This window comes from Dermacentor albipictus, chromosome 1 (assembly GCF_038994185.2).
Source record: "Dermacentor albipictus isolate Rhodes 1998 colony chromosome 1, USDA_Dalb.pri_finalv2, whole genome shotgun sequence".
Lineage (NCBI taxonomy): Eukaryota > Metazoa > Arthropoda > Arachnida > Ixodida > Ixodidae > Dermacentor > Dermacentor albipictus.
In genome coordinates this window covers 318,455,755-318,479,638 of record NC_091821.1, presented here as the reverse complement: position 1 = coordinate 318,479,638, position 23,884 = coordinate 318,455,755, and the positions used below count along the sequence as shown (strand labels likewise).

The window sequence follows — 23,884 nt, the reverse complement described above, 5'->3', positions numbered from 1 at the left end:
AACTTACATGAAAAAATTTTACAAGCAATAAGAAAAGAAATTTACAGAAAATTACGCTTGTTTCATTGATTTATTGAAAGCCTCTAGCACTTTTACAACTAATCATTCCACCATACTTTAAACTCAGCCTTACTGAAAAGTTGTGAAGGTGTTTAAATGGTAAAACAAATCAGATTTTCAGCCAACATTCTTACAAGACCAAAAGAGGAGAAATATATGTTCAGTTAAAGAAAGCAAAGGAAGACAAAGGATGGACGGAGCCCAAGTATGATAGCATCAAGCTTTAACAAGCAAAGAATGTAGAATTTCTGGAATCTAGTGTGATAGCTGCATAACAATAGATGCTTGTACTGATGTAAAATTTCTGGGAATTAAGAAACCGTGAAAAAGCCATGACAAAAAAAAAAAAAAGCTTTTTTTCCCTGAAAATTTTGGAAACACATTATAAGAAGTATAAGTTATAAGTATCGAAGCTTGGCCTTTCGGGCGAAACTGACTTTTTATTCCAAATCCGCCATTAGATCAAGATGGCTCAGGCCTTGCCCATATGGGCATAAAAACATATTGGAATAGTTTTATCTTATACCGGCGCTGGGGACAGAGACGCCCACCACTCACAATGCAGCACGTGCTTCCCCGATATATCTAGTTCATTCGCAGCACCCTCAGCCTACTTTTTGTTGTTTTGCGCCTCAGCGATAGGGAGCGCTGCACTGCTCGGCCCACTCAACCATATTCTAGTACACTCTAAATAGCCGCCCTGGCCGTTCTGTCAGCAGCGGAGATAGACGAGAGTGCATGGCTGCATGCGCATTGGCCACTTGCTGGAAGCGCCGAAAAGTTTAGTGTTACAAGCGCGAAAATTACGAGAAACTGTGCAGGATGTGCAGTCACATGGTGTGTAGCATGGGAATGGCTGCACTCTTTTTCGGAGAATGAATCCGTCTGTTCGCGGCCACTGCCTGAGCACACATGCCAAAGTCGTTCTGATGCAGTGTGGCGTAATTTCCATCAACTTTCTGTGTTAGACGCAGGAATTTGTGTTTGTATCAAAATGGCGCAGGAGTTCCACCCTTTCACTAACTTACCTTTTGCACAATTTATGCCAATACACTCCATTTTATTCGGTAATTTGAACCCTTTGTGTTTTTTAGCTTTTTATGGCCTGAGAAAAAACTAAAAAAGAAACTTTTCGCAATATTGTTTTTCCAAGCCCTCACATCTCCACATGTTTGCATAAATGTATTGCAACTGGGGACCTTTAACAGCCCACAATATAAAAGAAATAATACTACACATACAACATGAACCACAGCAGTGGGTTCAAAATCAAAACAGAATGTTTCATTCAAGTAGTGTGAGCACAATCAGCTACAGCGATGCATGCTCAAGTGGGACGACCTGTACATATGGTCGCACCTGTTCAGGCACTCATAGGAGTAATGCATCACCCACCATCACACATGTATGTTTGTTTCCTTGCTAGAACATCAATAGGCTACACTCCAAGAAATGTTGGAACCATTTAGGGCTCAGCATCTTGCCCTCCAACAATAACAGTCACCTATGTGTCATTCCTTTCATTAACGCTGCGCTCACGGTACTTTTAAGTCATATAGAGCACGCACATGTCAGTACGACATAGTATTCTTGACAGGAAAGTAGCAAGCGTAGAGCATTAAAGAAAAAAAACCGTACACCAGACAGACAACTTATTGTCTGGGGACAAAATAAGCCCCCAAGGGTGTCAACTTTTTTACAGAGGGTAAGTTTTCTGGACAGACCAGTCATCACTGAATGAGCTCACTGTGTATTTAAAGTTGAAAATGCAAAAACATTTTCTATATTTGATGCATGGCTCATAACACGTTAAAAATGTACCTCTTTATTTCTTTCCTTACTTTTTTCTAGGATTCAGGCAAAGTTGTGAGACGGCTGCAGAATGAATGGAGGACAGCGTGTTAGCTTGTTCGCCAGCCTACATACCTCATTGTGGTAGAACTTGCGGGTTGGCTCATGAAAGGTCTCGTGTGGCCTGAGGTAGTGGTGCCCGTAGATGAATTTCTCTCCTCTGTAAACAAACACATGAGCAGTGCACAGGTCAGAAATACAATTGCCGGAAGATCAATACTGATGATGCATCAGCAAGTTTACACAGGTACAGCATTGAAACTACACATGCACAGATAAACGTGGACTGCAAGAATATTTCAGCCTTAAGGAAGATGTGGGTCCTAGACAAACAAATTTTTAAATATCTTGATTCTTCGAGGTATGGTGCTGAGAACTTGTACATCTACGTAATTTTATATGCTTATTTCAAATATGAAGTACATTTTTATTTGTTTCTAATTTTATACAAGTTTTTTTTATTATTTTCTGCAAAGATCTGCAAAATATTATTTAACCCTTTCGCTGTCGGATTTTTCTGGCCGTGACGCACCCCAAGTGTCGGCTTGGTTTCAGGGAACGAGCATAACAGGGAATGAACATAGCAATTTATTTTGGATTATGATTGGTATACAAATAACATAGTCAATGCAATATGCACATTTCAGTGTTCTGCAGCTGTTGTTAGTAACCATCATCATCATCATCAGCCCGACTAACATCCGTTCAACATCCGAATCTGACGATGCGGAACTCATCTCTTCCTCGCATGAGACGCTGTCTGAGTCCAAATCCGAGCTCGGCTCGTATTCTGAATCGGGAGAGCCACCGCTCCAATGAGCAGACGAAGGTCCCGTGTGCCTCAGCTATCCGAAAGTAACCGCGCGCAAGAAGGGTGCGCTTTCAGTCGCCAACACAACGGAGAGAAATGGGACGTTGTGTAATCAAGAAGACAGAGGGAGATGGAAAAAGACTAAAACAAAGTTCGAAGGGCTTTACATTTACTGCTGCAAGTCGGAAGCAACGGTGCGGCGAGAGAGCGAAAGCAGCAATCGAGTCACTCTTTTTGGTGAGGCAACAGTGCGTGCGCCTGAACTTGATGCGCCGTAGCAAACATACCAACTGAAGAAAAATAAAAACCTTCAAACCAGCGGAGATGGCAGAACAACCCTTGAACTCATAACTACACGCGCGCGATGCATGATCCAGCGAACATGCAGCCACCGCGCCACTCAGCAAAGAGAAAGGGGGGAGTGGCAGTCGCACCGTACTCTTCAATAAATGTACTAACACAGGTCGGGGTGAAAATACGAACTTGTAGAAAGAGTCAACAGATGGCGTAGCCAGTTTAGGAGCGCCAGCTTTGTGCTCAGGCGTGAAATTTTGAACGCACGATAGAGAACGTACCGGTACGTCAGTGACACTGTGGGGGGGAAGCGCGATGACGTAACGGTACGTCCGTGACAGCGTAAGGGTTAAAGGGACCAGTAAAGGCAAATATTAAGTAAAGCTAAAGTGGTAGATTAGTGCCGGAGAATCTCTAAAGCATCAATATTATCACAAACAGAGCCTCAATAATTGAGAAATTGAGGTAAATGCAGGACATGATTAGAGACTCCCCCTGGACACCCAAGTACTTGCCCGCCTGATGACAAAGGCACTCCTCAGTTAAATTCTGTCACTACTACTCAACTACTCATTGAAAAAAACATCCTTGGATTGTAAGACGAAATAAAATGCTATTTGTCCAATTGTATATCATTTTTAGACAAACGAACTCATTGAAATTACCCTTGACAACGATGCGGGCGGTTGGAAGTTTTCGATTTCACTCGACTCCGCGCCACCCACGCTTTCGCGTTTTAGTAGTTTCGTTATCGCGTAGTGCTGCACTGGCTTTGATGGCTCGCAAAACTCGCACAAACTGCAAGTAGCAGAGAATTCCATTTCCATGTGATGTCATGGGATGCTCGAACGGTCCAAGCCACTTGGCCAAAAAACCGCTGCAGCGGCGAATCTACCGATCTGTCTTCAAAGCCTGTCTTGGCGCGGTACCGCCGTCTGTTGGGCGTCGTTTTACTCACCGACGGCAGCAAAGGGTGGCGATGGCGCATGCAACGTCACCGCTCCCCTGGTTGGGTGGCCGGATAATTGAATTGCGAAAAAGGCATACGGGCCATTCAGATGCAATTTTCTCGTAAACTAAGTCTTATCTTGGTACAAAACAAGCGTTGCGAGGTTTCTGGAATGGTATTTAAACAGTCCACGTCAACTTAGGATTTGCCTTTAGTGTCCCTTTAAAGGAAGCTTGCATGATATTAGCACCAGAGATGATAAATAAAAATGGACTGCATATTCAAAATAAGCACATAACATTAGATGTGGGTACAAGTTTCAAGCACCATATCTTGAGGAAGAATTTTTTTTCTCTCTCCCTAACACCCACTGGCCCCTTAACAGCAATGTTCATTACAGTATTACAACAGAGCTCTGCACAGTGCAAGACTTCAGCAACATATAAAAGAGCCCAACTGCAGCTGCTAGCTCCAATTTATAAATATTCTTTTAGGAAGTAAGCCCAAAATCATGCACAATGTGACTCAGGTACGAACACAAACTAGAGGTTAGCACCTCTATCCACAGGCATTGATGCAGTGCTTGGAATCTGCATGCTAGCAATGAAAGAACCTTGACCACTGTCATTGTTTTCTTTCTGTCCTGCATTTTTTAGCAATACAGGCAAACATTCTTTTTCAAGAGAGCACCACCTACCACATTAAAGACTAAACTGGTAAAACAGATGCTCTCAAGGTTTAACACACCTTTCGTTTTTCCACAGTCGTTCCACGCGAAAAACGTCAAGGCTTCCACCCTCTTCTGAAGTGGGACTGTTGCTGCCGTGCAGGTTTCTGAGAAGCGTGGATTTTCCTCCACCTTCTTCTGCAGCTGCATCTTCAGCTTTGGTGCCATCAGGGTCCGCACCATCCTCAGTCACTTTCGATGCGTTCTTGTCCCCTTGAGCCTCTTGTGACACCGGCTTCAGTGGGCTTTTGTCTTTGAATTTACTCAGGTATACACAATCTCCTGTAAACCAAAAGAGCCCACTTGAATTTTACTCAAAACACTCAAACTTTAACCATCAATGGAACAGTAATGCAAAGAATGCAGTCACATTGCATTATAACGAAGTCACATCAAACAAGAAAATACTTTTGTTAAGTCCAATATTCGTCATAAGCATGCATTCGTTACAAGCAGCATCAACAAGAAACATTTCATATTTGCTTTGTTACAGGCAATAATTCATTATATTCGAGTTCTCTAATTAAGGTTTAACTGTAAATAATATCCCAAAACAACGCTGATGCTATAAGAGATGCTACAGCGAGGGCCCAGCAATAATTATGACCCCTTAGGTTTTCTTGGCATGCACCTATGTTCAAGTGTACTATAATTTTTCCATTCTACTCCACATGAATGTAGCCATCGTGGCTGGAAATGTCTACTGCATGATGAGCACTTGGATCTGCACAGGACGTCCACTGACACCACAACTCAAATCAAGCATTTCAATGAACACATAACCAAGAAGAAAGAATAAAAACAAAAAAATGTGTGTGTTGGGAATTGCATGCAATTGATTACCTATCCAGGTGAGCGCCATCAAATTGGCTTCTGTTGTGCTATGACAATTAGTTACATACACGTGCCATGCCCCATTACCTGTCATAGTGATAATTTTAAATGAAAAGTCGTAAATGGCTGTTGGAAAAGATAACAAATGGTTGTTGAAGCCATAAAATACCAAAACTTAATAATACGCCGTTGTGCAATTCACTCACCCTGCTTGACTTGCAAGTTTCCTTTGAGGAGCGTCAGGTAAGACTGGATACTACCGTTAGCCACACGAGGTCCCAAGAGAATTTCCTGGAACACATGCAAAAGCAGGACTTGGAGTTACATCATAAACATCACACTTGAGAAACTCAAAGTGCACAAATGATTCGAAATAGTGGAAGTGATTTTTCTGGAGCCAGGTTATTCGAGAAAGCCATAGCCCATATATATATATTTTTTGGGACAATAAAGATTCTCAATTGTAAGTCAGCACTGAAACTCTGTATTCTTTGGCTTTTGTCCTTGTTCATTGAATTGAATTATGGGATTTTACGTGCCAAAACCACTTTCTGATTATGAGGCACGCCGTAGTGGAGGACTCCGGAAATTTAGACCACCTGGGGTTCTTTAACGTGCACCTAAATCTAAGTACACGGGTGTTTTCGCATTTCGCCCCCATCGAAATGCGGCCGCCGTGGCCGGGATTCGATCCCGCGACCTTGTGCTCAGCAGCCTAACACCATAGCCACTGAGCAACCACGGCGGGTGTCCTTGTTCATGAAGTCACACTGTCATACCTTGGACCACAAATTTTAAAAATTAATAATTATGAGATTTACCGTCCTAAAATTGCACAACGGATTATGAGCAAAAGGAACACCGCAATAGAGGGAACTGGATTAATTTAACCACCGAGGGTTCTTACAAGGCCCCTAAAACGGCCTGAGGACAAAATTTAGTTGTGGTGCTGCTGTTGTGCATGAGTCTACAACGAACACGTAGCCACAAGAATTTTTAAAAACAGTGCCGAAATAGCAAAGTTGCCCATGTTTGACGATAAAAACGCGGCCCTCGCTTGTTTCGCTCTTTCCTTTGCTACGCTCTGTTCATCGGCTGGTTCCTCCTCCTCGCAGAGTGCTCCACCAAATGTCAGGTGACATACGTCATTGCTAACGTGCTTTTCAAAACATGGTGCACTTCCGGTTACCATGACTCCGCGCTTCTCTGCTGCCCACTGTGGCTGCCGTGCTGGCCCATGTTCCTGCAAAGTGTGCCACTATGGACCCTGTGTTGCACGCACGTGTGTTGCATGCCAGGCATTGCACAGGGCGTCATCGTGAGGCAGCCTGTGTCACGTCGACTCGTTTTTCCAGTCGGCACTTTCGCAGCCAAGCACTGCACATGGATGCCTCCTAGCCATCGCAATACACTGTCGGACTCTATTCGTGCATCTAATCAGACCGTTAGGCATGACTATGTTGGATCGTGAGCAATTTGGCACTTGCATTGCGGGCCGTAGTTACCGATTTGCAAGCACGCGCAACTGGGCAACACGACAAGGAAGAGCAGGGAGCATTCGCACCAGACAGAAGACTAACCGGAAGTCATAGGTTCTTGTCGACAAATCAACAGCGTCTGCTCCTAGCGACACCCCCAGATGCACCCCGGTGACGTCACGACGAGCGTTGGGGATACCGGAAAGGCTCAGAGCGGAGCACAAGATTGTTATTTTTTATTTTGTGGCACGCCCGTTGCATGTAGAGCTGCCGTGTTTGGCATCGTTGATTGTGACGGCATTCAACTCAATGCACGTTTACTTGAAATGTTAAAGAAAAAAAATATTGGAGAGGTGGTTTAGGGGCCCTTTAAATCTGACACCTAAATCTAACAAGTACACAGGCATTTTTGAATTTCACTCCCATCAAAACGTGGCTTCCATAGGCTAGAATTGAATCCACAGCCTCATGCTCAGCTCCACAATGCCATAGTGACTAAGCCATCATGGCAAGTCAAAAAATATAAATAATGCAATCAAAATGAATCTGTAAAACTGTATTTATTGATCAAAGCTAGAGTGTCATTGAATCGCCCAGCACCATGATTTGATGTACAGTTGCAAGCAAATTTTTCCAGCCAAAAGAGGACTACAAGAGCATCCGAACAAAAAACCTAATTGAGAGAAAGAGCAAATTTATTGGACTGAACTCCACCAGTGGCTGGAAAGCTGGCAAATGAACTTCTGCAGAGCCCAACTACAACAATATCTGCTTCAATTTTTCTCTAATGATATATTGTAGATTCCCTGGCACACATCATCATGATGTGACTAAATGAGGTGTAAGAAACCAGTTTGTTCACATACTCTGGTATCTCATTTAAACAGACTTTCACTGAGACACTGGCCCGTAAAAATGATGTCATGTTACTACTGTCAGCACATGCAGACATGGCTCAAAATATGATTTGACATGCCCTTGCCAAGTTCATTAAACAAACCTGACTAGGGGTGTGCGAATGCTGAACAGGAAATTTCAAATCAAATATCCAATTCAGTGAAAAAAAAAGAAAGGCAAATATTGAATTGAATATTGAATATCATAACATATATAACGATATTTTACACTTCCAAATTTTGCGCAAAAAACACAGTGCTGCACATGCTCAGGAGGCTAACCACACTACTCATCAAGAATTTTGCTATCTATCAGTCACTTACGTACTTATGAATTGAGATGCATTGTAAGCTCTACTCTTCTTAAAGGGGCCACCGTATTATTATGCCAGCACTGATAACTCAGTTCGTATTGTAGCCATATCATGCTGTCATTCTGATAGCGCCCAGACTGTTAACACGTGACGTCTACGTCACCCCCTTTCCAAGTGTACATATATCGCTCCCTCCCATGAATAAAGCACTTTCGTTACCGGACCGCCGGCCTGCCTACAGTATATGAAGGTCTGGAAAATATATGTTACCAATAGAATGTCCTTCAAATAGAATTAAGTACTTTTCTCCTGCCGAAGATGAAGAAATAGCAATGTTGTCCTAAATACCAATGGGGTTTTCCATTTATTAGTGGGCCATACTATGCTATACTGGTACATAAAAAGCTGATCAATGAGTTAGCTGTAAGAGGGAAAATAGAGGAATTCCGGATCAAGCTGCAGAAAAGGTATTCGGCTTTAACTGGGGAAGAGGACCTTAGTGTTGAAGCAATGAACGACAATCTTATGGGCATCACTAAGGAGTGTGCAATAGAAGTCGGTGGTAACTCCGTTAGACAGGATAACAGTAAGCTATCGGAGACGAAAGATCTCATCAAGAAACGCCAATGTATGAAAGCCCCTAACCCTACAGCTAGAATAGAACTGGCAGAACTTTCGAAGTTAATCAACAAGCGTAAGACAGCTGACATAAGGAAGTATAATATGGATAGAATTGAACATGCTCTCAGGAACCGAGGAAGCCTAAAAGCAGTGAAGAAGAAACTAGGAATTGGCAAGAATCACATACTTGATGAAAAGAGCACTACGAAGACTCGGACTAAAAGAACAACGTGTACGACGGACAAGGCGCTACTTCCAACTAAATGCTATTTTGAAGAAACAGGACTTTAAATAGATGAAAGATGAAAGGGCGCGTGAGCACAACTGGGCCGTAAATAACAATGCGGGGGGCCATCTGGCAGAACACTGTAAACATCACAATTGCCGTCCGTATCTTCGCGACATCAGGTTTCTGGCACGGTCTAGAGATAGACTAGAATGGGAGATATTAGATGCTTTTTACATTGCAAAGGCTGAGGGCACGTGCATTAGTTGCCCTGCAGTGACGCTTACCGAAAAAGAGATAGCTTTTCTAATGAGATAGGGAGGTTGTGATGTCACGATGGGACATTCTTGGTTGCATCTATTTAAAGTCCTGTTTCTTCAAAAAAACATTTAGTTGGAAGTAGTGCCTTGTCCGTCGTGCATGTTGTTCTTTTAGTTCTCGTCTCTGTAGCGCTCTTTTCATCAAGTATGCAAAACCAACTCGCCCACATCAAGCTTCTGCTGCAAGAATCACATGTATGCGTTAAGAGACAAAGCCCGCAATATCATTACTAATATGGATGACATAGTTCAAGTGGCTGAGGAGTACTGTAGAGATTTATACAGTACCAGTGGCACCCACTACGATAGTTGGAAGAGGGAATGGAAGAGGGAATAGTATAGAGGAATTTGACATCCCACAAGTAACGCCGGAAGAAGTAAAGAAAGCCTTGGGAGCTATGCAAAGGGGGAAGGCAGCTGGGGAGGATCAGGTAACAGCAGATTTGTTGAAGGATGGTGGGCAGATTGTTCTAGAAAAACTGGCCACCCTGTATACGCAATGCCTCATGTCCTCGAGCATACCGGAATCTTGGAAGAACGCCAACATAATCTTAATCCATAAGAAATGACACTTGAAAAATTATAGACCGAACAGCTTACTGTCCGTTGCCTACAAAGCCACACCACAGCTCCACAGCCACCGTAGTCCTCCATAAAGAAAGCAACAAAACCCCAATAAAGAGAGGCGTCAGACTGGGAGATACGATCTCTCCAATGCTATTCATAGCATGTTTACAGGAGGTATTCAGAGACCTGGATTGGGAAGAATTGGGTATAAGAGTCGATGGAGAATACGTTAGTAATTTGTGATTCACTGATAATATTGCATTGCTTAATAACTCAGGGGACCAATTGCAATGCACGCTCACTGACCTGGACAGGCAAAGCAGAAGGGTGGGTCTAAACATTAATGTGCACAAAACTAAAGTAATGTTTAACAGTCTCGGAAGAGAACAGCAGTTTATGACAGGTAGTGAGGCACTAGAAGTGGTAAGGAAATACACCTACTTAGGGCAGGTAGTGGCTGTGGATCTGAAACATGAGACTGAAATAATCAGAAGAATAAAAATGGGCTGGGGTGCGTTTGGCAGGCGTTCTCAGATCATTAACAGTAGGCTGCCATTATCCCTCCAGAGAAATGTGTATAACAGTTGTGTCTTACCAGTACTCACCTATGGGGCAGAAACCTGAAGGCTTACAAAAACGGTTCTACTTTAATTGAGGATGCAACGAGCTATGGAAAGAAGAACGGTGGGTGTAACGTTAAGGGATAAGAAGAGAGCAGATTGGGTGAGGGAACAAACGTGAGTTAATGACATCTTAGTTGAAATCAAGAAAAAGAAATGGGCATGAGCAGGGCATGTAATGAGGAGGGAAGATGACCGATGGTCGTTAACGGTTACGAACTGGATTACAAGAGAAGGGAAGCATAGCAGGGGGCAGCAGAAAGTTAGGTGGGCAGATGAGATTAAGCAGTTTGCAGGAACAATATGGCCACAATTAGCACATGACTGAGGTATTTGGAGAAGTATAGGAGAGGCCTGTGCCCTGCAGTGGGTGTTGCCAGGTTGTTGATGATTATGATGATGATGACGATACTGTGCTTGATGGCAATGTGCTAATGTTTAGAAAGTACTGCTTTCCGGTTTCCTTCAAGAAAACATGTGGGTTTTACCATCGTTATGACAGGTGGTCCTTGTGTGTTATCATCAGCTCGTTAAGGCCTATCAGCATGGCAGAGGAAAGCGGCGAATGCGCATCATGTCACTCGGCACTGCTCTGCGTGGTCATCGGCAACATACGCATCAACCGTAGTCAGTGCCAACGGTAAAGAGATAATAAGGAGGCCCATGGCAAGTTCGCACGAAGTACCCCCCTATTCGTCCGCATCCACGTGCCGTCTGTGTAAATGAGTCTGCAGCCAGGGCCAGCCCTATGTCACATCACATTTTCACGCCCACCATGTAAATCGAAAGCTAGTCTTCTAATGGGTCACTCAAAGCTACGAAAAGAGATTGTTGTGTGCCTATGAATGTCTTTCGGAATAAGGGGTCACTTTTTGGTATTTTCAGTTTTGCGATGGTGCCAGCCATGAACATGCAACTGCCATTCCATTTGTTGGCAAAGTGGTTTGTTGGCTTTCTGAGGGTTTCGTGTGTTGTGAATAGATCTGCATTGATTCGGTAACCGTAACTTTAGTCTTCGACACCCGACAACACAGCTCAGATTAGGCCTACAGGCTAGTGTGGCCAATAATGTGGTCGCAATGAAAATTCACCGCCGCCTGATGTGATAACGAGCCACAAACCATTGCGGAAAGCTTGTCACTAACATGTTCCTACAGGTAGCTCATCAGTGATCAGTCACGAGATCACGCTTACAGGTTAGATTGACACAGCTAAAGTGGCGTTCGAGTCCATGGCCAACCTACTGGCAACTACTGCAAGCATGAATGCCAAGTTCGTCTGTGTGCCCGCATGTGGGTAGAAAGCTCTGCGCCAATCTACCTATGCGAATACTGAACTCATGTACTCGATGCGATCAGTGTGCCTTCTGGTGGCTAATTGGCCCAATCTTCACACATGCTTACATGCTTTTCACATGCAGTGCTGTTGTAATTCCCTCTGTTTGCGTAGCGTTAATTGTTTCGATCGGTATCGTCAACTTGGTCGAACCTTATAGCGATAAAGATTGCGCGCGGTGAGAATGCTGCAACTGTCAAGGCAATGACCACGACAGGGTCATTCAACGAAGGCACCAATAATCGAAAGATCAAATATTCAAGAAATTGAATCATTTGAACGGAGCACTATTCGCTTCGAAATTGAATGTTCAACTACTTCTGGCTCTATCTTTGTCGACTTCTGGCTGGGACAACTGACGCTATGGCAACAACTGGCATGCTCAATGTCATACAAGTGCTAGCTCACATAGCTCTAACACAGCAGCCAAAAGTATTTTTCTAAATCCGACTACCATAAATACATTGCCCATGATATTTAGTTGTTACCTGTTGGGCCCCACGAAGCATGCAGCAAGGCAGCAACAAAGTCCAAATAATCAAGCAAGTCAGAACAATTGGAGTACAATCAGTTCACTAGAGGATCCAGAGGCGAGGCCCCGGGGTCCAGGACCTCCGGGAGACAAACCAGCACTTCAGCACTGATGGAATCAAGCTTGCAGTAGGCAACAATTAAAAGCGTGGTGAATTTCTTCCAATGTTTACTTTCTTCAAAAAAAATGCTTAATTTAGAAATCAAACATTGATTATAACAATAAAACTTTAAGGGGGGACGCGGGTTTCAAAAGTCGAAAAATCGCGAAAAAACCGAATTTTCAAAAAGTATATATTTCGGCTATACGTGTTGTAAACTACCTTTCCTGTAATTATTAACGCCTAATTCACCGTGGAAATGCTTCTAATTCGATATACAACAGGCCACGGCAGCCCCCGAGCCGCGAGCGAACGGCGAAAATAACCAAACATCGCGCGCGCGCCATTTCCATGCCGCTGAACCGAGCGCCGCCATCTTGGTCTTGTTTTGCTTGTGAATGCTTGCCCTTTCCCGTGTTGCCTTCGCCGGCGGCGGCCGCGGCATGGTAGAAGCATGGCTTGCACGAGATTGGAGGCCTCGAAGCAGTGTTTGAGGTTCCCGCGTCTCGAATTCGAGCTGTGATTGGACGAAGCGCGCGCTCCTGGAGAACGCGGGGGAGAGCGTGGCTGCTATTGGCTGCTGGGAACGCTGACACGTGGTCTCTCCCCCGGCGCGTCGTCTGCCGCTGCTCGCTCCGTTGACGGCGTTCTTTGAGCGCTCGCTTTACTCTTCACCATTTTCGAGATCGCTGTCTTCGCTACCGTCGGGATTCTTGTGGCGTGTTTTGAACGGTTTTGTGCACCCTACGGATCGTCGCGCGTCCGTTCACGATGGTCCCTAAGCGGAAATTCAAAACGCAACATGCGTTCGGTGCGCGGCGTCGTTCTATGAATGCCGTCCGCATGGCGAAGTTGGCAAAGCGCGTTGCCGGCGATTGCGGAGACGCTTCCTGCAGTGCTGCCTCTGCTACACCGCTAGAAGAAGTCCGCGTTGCCACTTCCAGTGCCGTACCTTCCGAGTCAGCAATGCAAGGAGACGGCGTTGCAAGTGTGCCTGCTGTCCTGACCGCATCAACCTCGGCGATCGCGGCACCCTCTCTCGCGTCTGTCGCCGTGAGCAAAGACGCATCGTCGACCGTGCGCGTGAAAACGCACTTTCTGACGCCGGAGGAGATAGAGGCGGCGGAGGCACAACGTAATGCTGTGAAAAACAAACTTGGTGCCACGCCCGCGACGCTACGAAAATTTCAAGCGATGTCGCCCGATCCCGCACCTGCCACTGCTACTACCGTAGATGAGGTATTTTGCCTTGTGCAAATGTGTGTGTTCGGCCACCTGCTCTCTAAAACCTTGTGCCAGCGCTGCCTTTCAACTGGACTGACAATTCAACAAGGTACCCAGTTCGGACTGGCTACAAAGCTTGAGTTGGTATGCCCACATTGTGGGATTATTGCTAATTCTTGGAGTTCACCACGCCAGAACGCAGGAAATGCTTTTGAGGTGAACATCCGAGCCATTATGGCTATGAAGCAAATTGGTAAGGGGCAGACAGCTGTAAATGACTTTTGGGCTGCTATGAATGTATCTCACAGAGGACTTCATCACAAGACGTACCAGGAACATCTGAAGAAGACATTCAGGGGCCCAGAGACTCAACGCATGGAGAGTTTCTATTCAGAATCAGCAGCTGCTGTGAAAAAGGTTTACCAGGGAATGGACCCAGGATTTACCAGAGACATTACTGTGGTCTATGATGGCACCTGGCACAAGCGTGGACACACATCCCACATTGGAGTTGGGGCAGTGATAGAGTATCACACTGGCCTCATCTTGGATGCAGTTGTCCTCTCAAACCAGTGCCTCGGGTGTCAAACAGGACCCAAACCAGAAGACTCCGAGTACTCAAGCTGGCGTGAGCAGCACATCTGCCAAAGAAACACTGATGCGAAGTCTGGAAGGATGGAGGTCGAGGCAGCCTTGATCCTTTTCGCCCGTTCACTGACAAAGCACAACCTCCGTTACACAACGATTGTGTCCGATGGAGACAGTGCCACCTACTCTGCCCTTGTGAAGGAGAATGTTTATGGGCTAGTCCCAGTTGTCAAAGAAGAATGCCTCAATCACGTGCAGAAAAGGATGGGGGCTGCACTGCGCAACCTAGTGCAAAAGAGTGATAAGGCATTGGGAGGGAAAGGAAGGTTGACAAAGGCTCTGATCGACAAGCTGACGGATTACTATGGCTGGGCTTTGAGAAACAACTCGAATGACGCGGCAGCAATGCAGCGTGCAGTGATGGCGTCCTACCATCACATCACATCCACCGATGCGGAGCCTCACCATGAGCTATGCCCAGAGGGCGCTGGCTCATGGTGCCGCCACAAGGCTGCTGAGGCAAATGGCTTACCACAACCAAGGCACAGGTACAATCTGCCAGGCTATGTCGCTGAGGCTATGCTGCCTGTTTATCAGCGCCTCTCCGAGCCTTCCCTTCTTCAGCGGTGCCTTGGAGCGAAGACTCAAAATGCATCGGAATCATTTCATTCTGTTCTGTGGTCACTGATGCCCAAGGAGCAGCATGCATCCCTGATTGCAGTGGAGACAGCACTGAATGATGCAGTGATGCGGTATAATGCTGGAAACCAAAGGGCCACCAAAGAAATTTCTCTGTCTGCGGGGCTCACACCTGGCCACCTAGCCATCCATCGAGCCGTGGAAAAAGATGCCCTGCGCATGGGAAAGGCTGAGAAGCGAGGTCAAGCGAAGACTGAGAGGCGGCAGAGAAAGAAAGCCTGCAAAGACACCGCAAACTATTCTGCGGGGTCATTTTAGACCAAGAAATGTTGTGTCAAAACTTCAAGGGCCGTTTTCTCGAAATGAATTTTTTTCCTGGTGTGGCTGCTTATGCAAGCAGTATCTCTGGAACCGCTAATCAGATTCCCACCAGGTTTTTTTTATTGTGTGCCTGAATAAATTTATGAGGGCAAGACAGGCCCACTTTTTCAAGTTATTGAGTCTGGAATTTATTATAAGCAATCAAAATTAGGCTAATGCAAGTCTAATTAGTAACACTAAATTCAATGTTGTGCTAAAACTTTTCAGCAAGGAAATTAAAAAAAAGGGCTCTGTCTTGCCCTGTGGTACCTATTCAGGAATCTTCATATTGAATTTGACAGTGCTAACACATTTTGCAAGTTCTCCAGGCATGTCATAAGGAACCTATGTGAACCATTCTGATATACTCCTGTAACTTGAGTACCAGTGTACGTAGCTCCATGAAACTTTGTAGTTATTCATATGTCTATGCCATGAGTGTACCCTGAAAATTTCATTCAGTTATCTCAAGAAACAAAAAAGTTGGTGTTCGAAGGTAGCCTCCTCCCTTAAGCATTGTGCAAAGTAGTTCGTGAAGGCATTGCAATGACTTTACTAGCCTAGACCATATGCTCTTGCATTGCCCCTTGTTGCGAGGCACAGAACAAATCAATGAGGACAAGTGGCTCTCCGCTATCAAGAGCCCCAATGCCGGGGCGCAACTATAGGCTGTCCAGAGGGCCCACGACGCGGCGGTTGGGCATGGCCTGACTGTCCCAACGTGGGAGCGGCCCGCAGCGCGCTGAGTCGCGTACCTCAGGACTTTAATCCATTGTGCAATCTGCCAAAAGCAGAAATTGGCAGCAACACACACTTCATCACTTGTGCATTCTCCGCCAATCCTATCTGAATACACCCATTTTCACTTTCACATAACCTATAATGTGATGCCTTGTCTATGTCTCCTTTGTCTGATATTGTGCAGTTTAACAAGACAGAACACAAGTTAGCTCGTTCTCATACCCTACTGCATAACATAACCTTGCAAATGAGTTTGTAATGAAATGAAAATAGGAATGGACCAAACGATCTGCACATTTGGCTATTCTACGACTGAATGGTTTGGTTAAGCATTCGATACACTGTCAAACCGCACAGCAGAAAGATCTGCTATGGACAAATTGCTGATTACATTCATAAAAGTCAAAAACAAAATTATAATATATGACTGAATTCTTGTCAGCATAAGCCCTGACAAATTCAACTTACCAAACAAACTTCACGTGGATTGCACAATTCGCACAGGTAGTTCTCAATGTCACCGTTTACGCCCATACAGTCACAGTGCTGCCAGACCTGGAAAGCAAGAATTTGCAAGATGACATGGGGAAAAATTCACTCTTCCACAACTACATTTCTAAAGATATGTTACATCGAATGAAGGTGACAGTAATAGCAGCGGACACACTGGACAGGACAATAATGCAGTGGGATCCACTTACACGTTCCTCACTGTTGCATTATCCTGGCTGGTATGTCGTGTTTTCACAGTCCCGATCTAAAGACACACTGAGTATTACGTATTATGTTCCCATTTGCTACATCACCATTCTGGAACATTCCCACATCTTAAGTTGCATTTGAACATAACAACGGTTGTGTAAAATTAGCGGTGGAGTGGCAAATTTGCTCTCACATGTTGCTAAACGATAAATGCAACTCGCAATTACAAATTTCAAGCCCTGCCCATGGCCCTGCCCCGAAATGCTGGAAGTATGCGATCGTCAGCCCCCAATAAGCATGTCTCGGCACGATTCTGGTTTTTGCTAGATCCCTAGAATCAAATTCGCCTCAGTAAAACTGTGTTATGCAGTGAAGCAGACCCAAAATATTGTGGTAAAGCATATCAAGTGTGGAAAGGGATCACTGTCACAGAAGATGGTACATGTCCCTTGATACATGCATGTGCACGCCATCTTTAATCACAATACAAATGCCAAGATGTCTAATAACTGTACTGGCAGCCATTCAGAGCCATACTCACTGTTACATTTCGCCAGCCGTTATATTTTCTTCCTGCAGTTTGTTTCGAACATATCAGCAGAGCTCTACTGCAGTTTCAAAATGTGATAAAATGAAATCATTCTTTTTTTGCTTGCTCCACGAACTTGTTTCTAGGACAGCTGATTCACTGTTTTGACAGTAATAATTCTAACTATAATTTCAGTATAATTTCAGTATTAACTCCGTACAGTGTGGCTTGTGAACTGCAAGACTTGAGCAAAAGGTGTTACTTACACCACTGCAAAAAGAAATGTAAAATAATAATAATAATAATAATAATAATAATAATAATAATAATAATAATAATAATAATAATAATAATAGGCTAGACCTAGGAACCACAAACTCTGTAAGTAAGTGCACACTTAGATTGTGATGCTTGTGATGTCTTGACAGCTGCGTGCACAAACATGTGCCTCACAGGCTACCTTGCACACTAATGTTGAATTCCAGTGGCGGAGTCGGAGAAGCCAACGGACTCCGCGAGCGAGCACTCGACTCTGGCGTAGAGCAACGCCTCCAAATCTGCGAGTGGAACACAACCTGCGCAGCCGGAGTACAGTGGCTAGAAGCCGGAGCAAGGCAGAACTATCGCCGAGTTACCCAGGATACCTTGCGTGTTATCATTTCCTTCCACTGTTTGCTCCCAGCACCGCCACACCGGTCACTTGTCTCTTCAGCGCCGTTCAGCAGTTTTTTTTGTTTTTTTTTAAAGTGCGGAATGGATATCTCGCCAAGCGTGCAGCAGCTTTTGCTTCCTCACGAGTCGTGACCAGTGGCGCCTCCCAGCAGACAAACGTGGTAAAGTAAATACGTCACGCAGAATTCCGGTCTACTCCGCCGATTTTTGCGGAGCATCTTTTTCTGCTCCACAGAGTGATTCCTGCTCTGAATCCACTCCGACTCTCTCACTGGAACACCTTACTTCCGTCCTCACTCTGTCACTGGAACAAACTTGCTCCGAAACGATCAGAAAAACTTGCTCTGACTCCACCATTGGAATTCAACATAAATTATCAGAGTGGTGTGTCTATACATCGTATCGCTTTTGCCATTTCAGTCACACAAGGGAGTTTGAGATTTCGTGCAGCCAAAGTTAGGGGACAAAGACCTCCGGGTGTACAAAAAAATACAAAAGGAATACAAAAGAACATAAGCAGGGCATGGGGCCTTGGCTGCTCACAGATGCTTGGGCGCACTACTTCTAAAACTCGTCACTGTGGCACGATTGCATATGCTAAACACACCTCTAGTTTTCAGTTAGATACCTCAAAGTCGATGAAGTCTACCTATAATGCTATAAAGAAATGCATGACCAATGGTGAGATCAAACCTTTGTCTTCTGGCACGACGGCCCAATCGGGCTACAGTTGCAGGCATGCTTCCCTCATGCGAAAGTCGCTCTCTAAAACATATGGCACGTGAATCATGTGCCAGTTTCTCGCTTTCTTGTGTCATAACAGCTAAAGCTTTGAGACACAGTGCTGTGTTAGATTGCACTGCCTTCAGCCCACATTTTTCATCAACTGGGTACCCACAAAGTTTGTGAGGAGCGCCTTAGGCGATCAAGAAAAGGCACATTAAAAAGAGAGAGAGAAACAAAAAATGTACACAAATGGTGAACCAGGTGAGTCGGAACTTATCCACAGTAGCAGTGCATATGATAGCGCTGCTAAAAAAGAAAATGATCGTCCAGAAGGTAGAACGGAGAGACTACAGTATACTAGTCTAAATATTTGAAGGGTTGCAGTGTAGCAGAGCTTGGGAAACAATGCCTTACACTTTTAACAAGCCTGACTTTCAGACACTATGTAGATTAACGTCATTCACACTTAGTTGTGTCAGTGAAATCAACCTGATGAAGAAAATCAGTAGTGCATGTTCTAGGCCTATTCCAGCTTCACTTGGACAAATCTTATTTTGGACATAGCCTTACAGTTGAATGAGGAGATAAAAAAAATAAAATAAGGAGATAAAATAAAATACCACAAGAGTTTCTTACAGAACCTTGAACTACAATGCAACACACTTACAAAGCACTTCTCGCACTGGATCATTAGGCCTTCATCCTTGAAAATGTTGCAGACGCACCGGATCACCTCCTCATCCTCCTCCGCAGGTTTTTCTTTCACACCACGAGACAGGGAAAGTGAAGAAAGCAATTATAGCACAAATGCACAAGAAAGAAGCCACGCAACACATGACACTGCAAGGATTGTATTTCCCTGTACAAAAAAACATTATTGCAAAAGTATACAGTTGTGGCCATGCCAACCTTAAGATAGTTATGCTCAAGGAAAGCACATAGCACTGCCTCACATTTTACAGCTTAAAGCATGTCGGCACCACCTGATAATAGTATAGTACACACTCACAATACCAAAAATAAATTTTGAAGTTCTGACATGGCAACACAAGAATGCAGCTCAATGTCATGCTGGATTATGATGGTCCAATGGCCCCAGTGACTGTATAGAGATATGGTGTTTTCCACTGGCCGATCTGGAGCAACTGCAGAAATCCTGGAGTGAGCGCTCAGATTTCACTATTCGAGTCTGCCAGCAGAGAGGAAAGATGCTTTGGGCTGGATCGTACCGGAAGCCTGTGCACATATGTCACACAAACGGACTTCCACTCCGTATGTTTCCACGGCAATCAAAGTCGGCATCCTGCAGCGGGCTGAAGTGATGCACATTTCTCGTCCTATTTCTATGCGAATCCGCACCTTGGCAGCGGAGCAAGTGGGAGCAATCCAGAGCGGAGTAAGTTGATCTGAAATGATCAGGTAAAGCACAAACCCACTCCAGATCGACTGGTGAAATCTGCATTTGCTGCTGTGGAGCAAGAAATCCTGCTCCAGATCAACCAGTGACTTTAAGGGGCGCTGCAACACTTTTCGAATATAACAAGAAAAAGTTATCGACCTGCAGACAATGCAGCCATGCCCATGCAAGCCAAATAATATTCCACTGTATGCAGCAGGAAGCTCACACTCTCACACAACATATCACTCACTATCTTTCAAGGCATCCTCGATTATGCCCTGCTTATGACAACACAGACTCACACGACAGCCCACAGAGGCCAGCCATTGGGTGACTGTTCATGATCTAGTGTCACTCCCAAGCAAAAGCTTTAACACGTATGCACACTCCTACAATCATCTAGCACACAGGGAAGTAGCACTTAACGCATCCCATTTTCTCCTTAGGGCCAACCACTCCTCAGTCAACACTGGGAATTAATGTCAGATGCCAACCTTGAAGGGCTACAATTATTTTTGAACTACATTATTCCGGTACTCTATGAAAATAATGAAAAGAAAGAAATGAGCAATAGGCAGGACATTGCTATCAGCTCCACTCTAGCTGAGAGGAAATGTGTTGCAGATGACAACAACAGATGATGCATGTGCAGTCAACTTCCATTAAAGGTGATTCACAGTACATTTTGGTTTGAACATAGTCTTTGCCCATGCAAGTCTTTCCACAACGTAGTTTTTTGCCCACACTTTAAGGGACACTAAAGGAAAAATGATTTCTTCTGCATCAGTAAATTACCGTTCTACAACACCAAAAACACCACTCTTACAATGGTAAGACGTTTGGTAAGCCAAAAAAAGCACAAGAACGAAATACGTGGGGGTGCCTACTTAAGTTCCCACATCTGGGGGCTGGGGCATCTTGGATTTTGATGGCATCTTCTAGGTAACTAATTATATATAGCTGTACAGATTGACTATATTGTGTTCTAAGGGAACCAAAAATTAAACATGGCAAGTTTCGGGAACCTTTATTCAGCCAACGCGACCCAAATGCAAAAACATACTTTGGAATCCTTGACATCACGCTGACGTACCGGCGCTGGGGTTTCGGCACGAAATTCAAATACCGATACTTTGACCTTCATTTTCTGATCTAATAATCAAACTATTTTTTTGAAATGATTGGCTCCAGGGTTCTCAAACAATGCTCCATTAGTCTAAACTGATTTATTGTTTCACTTTAGTGTCCCTTTGAAGTGCCACTAATTCGAACTTCTAAACTGTGCAAACTAACTTCACAGGCCCTGCCTAGGTCAAATTACTGGAAGCTGACTATACTACAGCAGCATTCTTTTGAATGAAAACTGGGCTGTTCCTCATGAAAGCAGTGAGCAGAATGCCAAAGTGCCTCTACTCACCGTGGTTGGCTGAGTAAGTGCTAAAGTGCGATGGCACCGGCTCCCCAAGAATGTCCTCCAGGATGGGCACTACTAGGTACTTGGCTTCTTCGTAACAACGCCTCAGCTTGCTTACAGATGTCATCAGCTCCGTGTTGTCCTTGTGGTACAGCTGTGCAGCAGATAATTTGGCCTCATTAAAGGATAAAACTAAGCAGAGAAGACCGAGATCCACACAAAACATATATTGCACATGTGATGGCAAGTGTGGAATATTTCCCAAAAACATAAGTTTTCCTGCAGGCACAAAAATTAGTTGTACAGTGAAACTTCGTTAAACCGTAGTTGGCCAGAGCTCGGAAAAAGTATTTACTAAACGGTAGTACTGCTTAACCGAAATAGCATGAGATCGCCCACTTACCTGTCAAAAGCGGAACTCGGAGAGAATGCGATGAAAGGGGGAAAAACATGCAGTACTTATTCACTTCACACAAGAAGTGTTATTTTCATTTGATGCCGCGGCGGCATAGCAGCGACAACAGTGGCCTCAAACTTACTGAAGCTGCGAGCCAGATTTTCAGCCAGCGCCCTCTTCTCGGCAAACACTCGCATGGCAGATTCCTCGTTGGCGTTGCACGTTCTCCGTGCATGCGGGCAGTAGCGCTGCAGAAGTCGCGGGGTGCCTCTTTCATTGCAGGACGTAACGCACAGATTCTGCCTCTGTCTGGCCTGAATCACCCGTGCTGTCACTTTCCGTGTCGTCCTCATCACTGTCGCTAATCGACACTTCAGCAACAACAGAGGCAATGATGGCAAAAAGTCGAACCTCGTAGCTGACATCTCTTCGTGGTCGCAGTAGCGCTGCCAAGCAACTTCTTTGCCTTCCAAATGCCATACACCATAGTCAACAGTAGATCCTTGTCGCACGCCAGCGCTGACTTCTTCATGCCACATTCGATAGCACGAACGATGTCCAATTTTTCTTCTGTGCTGAGCACCTAGCGTCTTTTTTAATCCGGGCTTTGGCATGACGCGAGTCCTTGTTTGCACGATGCCACAACGCTCTCTGGCACGGCGCTGAAATGATGTTGATGTGGCTTCACATGCAAGCGCACAGGGCGCTTGGAAGCCGTTGTACTGATCTCTGAGGCTTGCTGTTCTGCCGGGCCGCCTGATGGAGACAACGCACCGCCATGTTTGCGCGACAAAAAGTGGAAACACTACGTGTTAACCGATACGTACGCAATAAGCTGGTACGGTTTATGCGGATACAAAACACATTATGCTCAATGGCCGCTGAGTCGGGGATTTGACTTTACTACTTTTAAATCGAAACTACTGTTTAAGCGGGTACAGTTTAACGAGGATTTACTGTGCCTTTTTTGTTGTTGTTGACCACAACCATTATAAAGCCTACACATAATAAAGGCAAGTTTGGTTGCAGCTTTTTTTTTTAGTCATGGAAGTGCGGAAAGTGATGAAAGTAATGAAATGAGGCATCTACTTAAGAATGTTTGGTGCGTGCAGACCGTTTGGTTTGTCTTGAAGAGTCGTTCGCGTAGCATTCGACAGACGGTACGCGCGACCAATATTAGCTAGGCTTGGCACACGACATATCGCTGCGGCAAGTTCGGGGTGCAATCCTTACACGGGAAATAAAAAAACACTGAATTTTGACGACAAAATTCAGGGGTGCGATCATTACGCGAGTGCAATCAATCATTATGCGAGTAAATACGGTAGTCGGCTTCTTCCAGAAGTACACAATTCTTGCCAAAATTCGAAATGCAGATTTTCGCTTACTTCAGCCCATTTATATAGAAACAATATATAGTGACAACAGCAAAAAGCGCACTGATCCCAACATCCTTCTAAATTGATGTCAGCTATCAGCCAATAGCAGCCGTCTATGGGAATCTTGCGTATGACGACATGTGCAAGCTGCTGGCAGCTTCAAAACAGGCGAGGAGAATGCCTCGTTTGAAAAGTGAGCATTAAAAAAAAAGTGAATCCATGCTTCACTTGCGAGCTCCATGTGCCACACACGGCATCTATGTTTGTCTTAGATGTTTACAGCAACGTGTAATATTCGCGGAAAGTGTTTTTTCACCAAGTCGGAGCAGTGGTTCAGGACCCCTTTAAAGGCAGCAAACAAAGAAGACTGTACAATTACCAGCTCTGCAGCTTTGCCATGATTAATTCAGCGCTAATACTATTTAAAGTGAAATTTTGTTGATGTGTGTCTTTGCACAAAGAAGAAAAGTTCCAAACTTTAATTCATGCTATGTAACACCCCAACACCTTGAGGGAAATCTTAACCCTTTGAGGGTAGATTTTCTTTGCCATATGCGACCGCCCAGGGTCGATTTTTTT

General features: G+C 44.7%; 2 protein-coding genes across 3 annotated transcripts in view; one reads left to right on the top strand and one right to left on the bottom strand.

The window, feature by feature from the left end:
* The window catches only part of LOC135903969 (uncharacterized), a 109,753-nt gene that overhangs the window by 10,007 nt on the left and 75,862 nt on the right, over positions 1-23,884 (bottom strand). For both annotated transcript variants that reach the window (XM_065434489.1, XM_065434492.2), the window contains 6 exons: positions 21,533-21,683; positions 19,384-19,475; positions 16,556-16,642; positions 5,733-5,817; positions 4,713-4,974; positions 1,987-2,071 (listed from right to left, as the gene is read on the bottom strand). In XM_065434489.1, the coding sequence (XP_065290561.1) occupies positions 1,987-2,071; positions 4,713-4,974; positions 5,733-5,817; positions 16,556-16,642; positions 19,384-19,475; positions 21,533-21,683 (762 nt within the window). The remainder of the gene's footprint in view (positions 1-1,986; positions 2,072-4,712; positions 4,975-5,732; positions 5,818-16,555; positions 16,643-19,383; positions 19,476-21,532; positions 21,684-23,884) is intronic.
* On the top strand, positions 13,097-15,324 carry LOC139057357 (uncharacterized). Its single transcript, XM_070535391.1, has one exon. It carries the CDS (start codon positions 13,307-13,309, stop codon positions 15,302-15,304), a length of 1,998 nt encoding a protein of 665 aa, XP_070391492.1. The 5' UTR covers positions 13,097-13,306; the 3' UTR covers positions 15,305-15,324.

Excerpts from the sequence above, each read along its gene's own strand:
- LOC139057357 (XM_070535391.1), top strand. The coding sequence starts at position 13,307 with ATGGTCCCTAAGCGGAAATTCAAAACGCAACATGCGTTCGGTGCGCGG.